The following is a 6887-nucleotide window of genomic DNA, read 5'->3' on the forward strand; positions in this document are numbered from 1 at the left end:
CCTGGCGTTTGATGATTTCTGTGTGTAAATGTCGGGGTTTGGTCGCGAGCCACCCAAGGTTGAAGGACCAGGTTGCAAAATTCTGAACGGGAGCTGGCAGGAGCGGCCCCCAACACCCCAGCGTGATGGCCGTGAGGCCCCCTTGGGGTCACTCCCCAGCCTGAGCCCCATGCCTTGGGGGCACTGTGAGACTTGTCTTTGTTCGGCGCCACGCACGGGGCCTGGCGGAGACCGAGAGCTCAATAAATATCTACGGACTAGATCAGCGTGCGAAACTGTTGGGAGATGGCATCTGAAACCACCAAGTGTCCAGCATGATAGAAAACATCAGTTAATTAAGCGGGAAGGAGTTTCTCATACATCCCTTCCTCGTTCAAAAAAAGCATCGGCTCTACGCTGGCCCGCCTCCCCCAGTGGGGCCCTGGCCCACAGTGAGCTACCTTCTTGAACTGGGAGGGAGACCTGGCCCTGACGGCCACTTACCATGAAGGATCTGACCACGACGTCTGGCATCTGGGGCAGCTGATAGTGGAGCAGGGCGGTGGTGGCGTGGTCTGTCACCTGGAGTCAAGCACAACGAGTGGAGTTAGACGCCACTCCGAACCAGCACAGAGCAAACAAAACCAACGCGCTCCCTCGACCCGATAAACCAATCTGCTTCTGAACGTCTCTTGGAGAAAAGGACATCTAAAATAAAACCTGGAGTACGAAAATTAGTTAGCAAAGTTGGGGGCAAGGGAGGACACAAGCATTCGGGCCTGGCGGCAACGGAGTGAGCTCCGCACTGGAAAACCCCGGGTGGGCGGGAGCACCTGAGAGAGGGCGTGGCCGCAGGTCCCTGGAGAGGTGCAGGCCAGGCAGATCTCGGACGGGCTAGGAAGCCAAGTCCCTGCAGGGAACACTGCATGACTGCGAAGATTTTCCAGCTGTCCACATTCGACTTCATCTCTTTTTCTGAAATGTTTATTTACTTTGAGAGACAGCGTGAGCTGGTGAGGGGCAAGAGACACGGAGAGATAGAGGGGGAGAGGGAGAATCCCAAGCAGGCTCCGTGCTGTCAGTGCAGAGCCCTCCTCGGGGCTCGAACCCACGAATCATGAGATCACGAAGCCAAGGGTCGGACGTTTGACCAACTGAGCCCCCCAGGTGTCCCCCAACTTTACACTGGAACCCTTTCTCTGGCAGGGTGACTGGTCTTTCTGCTTCTGTAATTCTAATTCTGTCTCATAATTTGCAGTCACAGAGATTTTACAACCAGGAATCTGGCAATTTCTTATCTTTCCCTTGGGCCTCAGAGTTCCTATTCCCTTTCTGAGGAGCCTTGCCACTCAAAGTGTGGTCTTCTCCCCANCGACTGGTCTTTCTGCTTCTGTAATTCTAATTCTGTCTCATAACTTGCAGTCACAGAGATTTTACAACCAGGAACTGGCAATTTCTTATCTTTCCCTTGGGCCTCAGAGTTCCTATTCCCTTTCTGAGGAGCCTTGCCACTCAAAGTGTGGTCTTCTCCCCAAAAGCTGTGGCCTATTTATGGGATCCTGGTGGGCCACACTCCCACTGTCCCCAAACTCCAAGGAGAGGCTTTATCTGCAGGGCTGAGGGCGCGAATGCTTCAGGTCTACCAGAAATATCTGTGACCAAACAGAACGCACACAGGGTTGAAGCCCCAGCACTGTCCACTGATCTTGATCCAACTACTCAATTTCTCTGGGTCTCAATGTCCCTTCTGAAAAACAAAGGACTAATCTCAGATCCCTTGTAGTTCTGAAATTTGGCGCCACAAGTTGCTAATGCCTGACACCAACCAGCAAATTCATAGATTATACCTAATTGGACAGTTGTGCTCAAACTCATGGTTTATCTGATTGTCCTCACGGGGGATGCTGGTCATTAGGAATGTTGTGGTTAAAAAACAAAATGAAACAAAAAACCCCAGATAAAGTGATCACCTTTGTGAGCAGGGGTGAGTGTGGGTCTACCTTGCGTAGACGCCTTAGTTTTCCAGCTGTCCCCAGAGCCACTCAGTGACGTGCCCACAGATGAGCAGCCGTGGGGTGAACCAGTCAGGGGGAAGGACACTGGAAGCGCTGCTCCGGACCCGCAAGGCGAGTTGCGAACGATCTGGAAATCAGTCCTGCTGTGTCCACACCTAAGGTCCGAGAGGCCATGCCCCAAATGGAGGGCATGGGCCCCCTAGCGTACAGAACCGGGGCCTCGCTTTCTCTACATCAGCGGCTGTGCATGTGAAGCACGCCCCGTCCAGCCACACGGCAGCTCTGCCTCTCCCCGCTCCCTCTCTGCTCCTCCTGCCCCTGGATGGGCGTTGTTCCCTTGCTGGACTTTCATGGCCTGCCTGCTGGGGGGGTGAACCCACAAGATGATGACAGGGACAGGGATCATGCCCGTCTGGTTCACAGTATGTCCCCGAGGCCTGGAACACCACCCAAGGCATCTAGCAGGAGCAGGTGCTCAACACACACTTGTTGAATAGAGAAACAAACTTAAAAATGCCACTCGCCAGGGGCACCCGGGTGGCTCAGTCGGTTAAGCGTCTGGCTCTTGATTTTGGCTCAGGTCATAATCTCACGGTTCATGTGTTCGAGCCCCAAGTCGGGTTCTGTGCCGACCGTGCACAGCTTGCTTGGAATTCTCTTTCCCCCTCTCTCTGCCCCTTCCCTGAGCATGCGTGCACGCTCTCTCACCCTCTCTCTCAAAATAAATAAATAAACTTAAAATGCTCACTCACCAAAGGCCACATACCAGAAACACCTGCACTGGCTTTCTTGAAAGGACAGCTATAGGTCGTGGATCCAACATTGCTGAGAAACTGTCACCCAAGTGACTTTCAAGAGAAGTGGTTCTTCTTTCAAGTGCAGACTGTTTTTATTTTAAGCATTTCTGACAGACAGCTTTCTAAAATGAGCAATGCTTTTTCTCTTTCTTTTTTTTTAAACAGTAGTAATGATAACTTGGCAAGATGGTTGGTGGTGACTGGTGGGGTGAAATTAATGGCTACAAAACACAGCAGAGCAAACTGGGCCCCATGGCCCCTGGGCTTGAGGCTGGTTCTTACCCACCCAGACCCCTTGCTAAGTAGAATGACCACGCAAGTGCCACTCTGGGGCTATCACGTTTGACATTACAAAGGAAATGTCCGAAGGAGACAGTTTCTGGAGAATTTTTTCCCCGGCGCTTACTGCTTATTTCACAATGCTTCTAGCAAGCCCTGCCCCGCACATCAGTGCTGTCACAGTGGGGAAGCCAGGCTCCTTGCCTGGGACACAGAAAGCTCATCTGCAGTCCTAGGAGGCCTTTGGGACAAGCCTAAATCCATCCATTTCGGTCTAGGGGCTGGATTCCCCAGTCACACTGGCCACCCAGAGCCCACATCCAAGGCTGGCATGCTGTGCTTGGCTGCTCATTTTCTTTGTAGAATTTTTAACACGAATGACCAACGTACAAAACCGAGCAGCAAATGAAAGTTAAGAGGTGGGTACTCTCCTTATTTCCATTTTACAGAAGAGGAGAAGGTGCCTTCCGGAAGTCGGGAAGATGGTGTTAAAGCCCAGAGAGCCTTCCCATAGAGGCACCCCCCCGGCAGCAGTCCCGGTTCGGGAAAAGGCACGCACCCCAGGTGCCCTGGGGACATCGCATGCCCACACGTCCCAGTCCAGTGAAACTCTTGGAAAGCCAGAGTCCCGGCGGGAAGCGCAGGTTAGGAGATATGTAAATGTGGCTGCTGGTCGGCTGCCTACGCAGAGGCAGAACTGGACGAGCTGGAAAATGTCCTCCAGACAGAGCTCCACGCCCACCCTGGCACCATTCCGGGGTCTGGCTCCCACAGAAGGGATCAAGTAGTTTCACTACTAGTGGGCTGGCCATCTGGTCAACCTTAGCCACTTTTTCAAAAGGTCCAGAATAAACTACTCCCTTAAATCGCCAAACAGGGGCAGGTTTTTTGGGTTTTTTTTTTGCTTTTGTTTTTGTTTGTTTTTAGTGCTGCCATAATCAAATGATGTCTGATGTCAATTTCTTCAGCTCTCTGTCACTGATGACAGACATTTAATAGAAGGAAACAGAGCTGGCGGCCCGGCTCTATGTCCTCTCCTTCCCTCACAAAGTCCTCCACTCCTGGTTTTGGGGTTCCTGTGGCCAAACTTGAAAACACCGGGCAAGGCATGGCTGCAGACCGTGGGGGAAATTCACCCACACTGCTCTTCCTTTCTTGTCAAAGCATTCATTCAACCTTCAACGTTTTCTTGCTTTACACTTTTCATATTACAGTTTTTTTTGCCTCAGTATCCAAGGTATTGGAAAAAAATAAGCCGCGGGCAACACAAAAATATTGCTATAAACTAATTTAATTTAAATCCACTCTGCGCCAGCCCAGTGGAGGCTGGAGGCTCGGGCCCCACTGTAAGGTGCAGCTCCTAAGATGCCACTGGGAGATCAAAGCCACTGTGCGCAGCAGGGGAGGCTGGCGAAGGGCACTAATGCTTCAGGGGAGGGGAGACCCTTTGTCCCTCCACTTGCTGCAGGTTAGGAAAGCGCCTGCAAACAGATCAAAGCAGACCTCAGACCTTGAGCTGCAGCCCCTGGCAAGGGAGGGGGGAGAAGGCAAGAAAGTAACAATAAGCCAGAGCTAGGGGACCTTGGGAAAAGTGGAGGGGGGGTGACGCAGGTGACCAGTGAGGGCTGGAAAGACTCGCACAGAGAGACAGGGCCACTCAAACACAGTGAGCAAGGGCGCCTGGTGGGCTCAGAATCTGGAACGTGTGACTTTTGGTCTCCGGGTTGTGAGTTCAAGCCCCACATCAGGGGTCTGGCTTACTTAAAAACACAAAAGCCCCTTCAAAACCAGCGAGTAGATGACCACGCAGGGGCTTTGCCAAAGGGTGTCCCTTCTCATCTCCCGGCAGAGCAAATGCAGATGTTCTGGCCCAGCGTGGGGCGCATGTGCCCCCTTTCTCGAAGGGAGCACTGCCAGTGAGCCTCTCTGAGGATGGTGACATTCCCATCGCCCATCACAGGCCCCCCCCCCCCGGGGGGGAGCCAGTTATCCGTCTCTCAGCATCCTCCTCCTCCACTAAGCAGGGCTCATGGAAATTCTGTCCCCAGCTCAAACAGGCGAAGGTCTTCACGCCCCCGAGCTGGCAGGGAACTAAGCTCCGAGGGAGAGAGGAATCTTTCAGGAGCCCTTGAAACAGCCGCCAGTCAACACACTGGGGCAGGAGACGCCAGTCCAAGCACGTCTCCTAAGCCTCCCCCACCACACCGCGCACGAGAGCTTCTGACGCCCGCGCCCGACGCGGCGAGAGCGACAGGGCGCTCGGGACATCACGAGTTCACGAGTTGGAGGTCATGGCCGAAGCCACGGCAGCGCTGCCTGCAGTGAGAGCCACGGCCCTGCACAAGGTGGTCCGGGCCACACAGCTGGTGTGGGATGGGGGGTCAGGGTCTTGTCTGCTACTTAGGAGCTGCGCGACCTTGGGCACGGGTTACACGTGCCAGTGCGGGGGGTGCCCTGGGACAGCGCCTGACAAACCGCAGCGCCCACCAACCGTGAGACCCCCTCCCCACCCCCACCTCATCCTCACGACCACCTCGGGAGGGCGCGGTTTCCAAGAGAGGAAGTGGCCACGGGGAGGTGAAGTGACGGGCCCACCCACGCGGCTCTGGAGCAGCACAGAGGCAGCTGTGCCTGGATGGAGGTGGCACATCCCGGCCACCGCCTCCCTAGGAGGGAACGGCCCCAGGACCCTTGGGGAGGCAGGACGCGGCACCGGTGTCTTCACTCACACCCCTGCTCTTGGCACCCACACGACCCTCCCTGTGTCTCCTGCTCGCTGCCACACCCCAGGCGCCCAGCCCAACGGGCCCTGACACAGCTGGGCCCTCAGGAAGTCTCTGGATTGGAGGGGTCTCCCTGCCACGCGGGACGAAGGGGGAAGTGGGGCCGACAGCAGCCGGCAGCAATCAGCCAGTGTGCATATTAATTAAGGGAAATCAAAAGTCCAGCGCGAGAGGGAAGGGGCGGCCCTGTGTTACCACGTCCATTTTGGCGTGTGCGGTCTGAGTCCTCTTTCCCTCTGGTGGCCTCCGCCAGCCGTGGGGCAAAGAGAATGAGGGGAGGCCCCGCAAGGCCACTTTCTGCTTAAGGTCAGCCCCGCAGAGCCTGGTTCTCACGGCGACCAGGAAGGCCCTGCTCTCCGAGCTGCAGGGGAAGAGCAAAGGGCAGAGTGGTGACACGCGGAGAGGATCAGCGAGACCCTGGACGGACACTGTCAGCCTGTTGTACAGACCCTCCTCCACTTACGACGGGTACGTCCCGGTAAAGCCACCCTCAGTTGAAGCTGCAGTTAATGCACGTACCCTCTCCAGCACCGCAGCTTGGCCTGGCCTGCGTCACACGCGCTCCCGGTGCTCACGCCAGCCCACAGCCGGGCGAAGCCACCAACACGAAGCCCGTGGTGTAACGAAGTGCTGGCTATGGTATGAAGTGATGGGCGGAGGAGCTGGAGGCGGGGGGGGGGGGGGNCTACTGAGTGCGTGTGGCTTTTACACCATTGTGAGGTCAAAAAATCAGGAGCGGAATCAGTGTTAAGTCAGGGACTTACTGGTGGCCCAGGAATTATCCTCAGAGCTTCCTAGGCTTGGCAAGGGCGTAGGCACAGCCCTGCCCAGGCGCAGGCTTCCAGGCCAGAGTGGAGAGGCCACAGGGCAGCAGAGGTGAGGTGGTGCAAGGCACCACCCCTCAGCTTCTAAAGGGTAAGGCTCACTGGGGGCCAGGATGCGCGTGGTTAAAGATCTCCCCAGAGTGACTGTCAGCAGCATTAGGGACCACAGGGGAAGAGGCCGCTGTGGGACCCCTCCCCCCCCCCCCCCCC

At 55.7% G+C, this 6887-nt stretch overlaps 1 protein-coding gene across 6 annotated transcripts in view; it reads right to left on the minus strand.

The window, feature by feature from the left end:
- MED27 (mediator complex subunit 27) overlaps positions 1-6887 on the minus strand; it is a 256683-nt gene that overhangs the window by 64556 nt on the left and 185240 nt on the right. For 3 of the 6 annotated variants that reach the window (XM_077768413.1, XM_077768412.1, XM_077768411.1), the window contains one exon: positions 484-561. The exons of 1 other annotated variant lie outside the window; for it this stretch is intronic. In XM_077768413.1, the coding sequence (XP_077624539.1) occupies positions 484-561 (78 nt within the window). Of the gene's footprint in view, positions 1-483; positions 562-6887 lie in introns of those variants that run through there. 2 more of the 6 variants (XR_013336121.1, XR_013336120.1) reach the window with 1 other exon arrangement.

Source organism: Crocuta crocuta, unplaced genomic scaffold, assembly GCF_008692635.1.
Source record: "Crocuta crocuta isolate KB4526 unplaced genomic scaffold, BGI_CrCroc_1.0 scaffold35, whole genome shotgun sequence".
Taxonomy (NCBI): domain Eukaryota; kingdom Metazoa; phylum Chordata; class Mammalia; order Carnivora; family Hyaenidae; genus Crocuta; species Crocuta crocuta.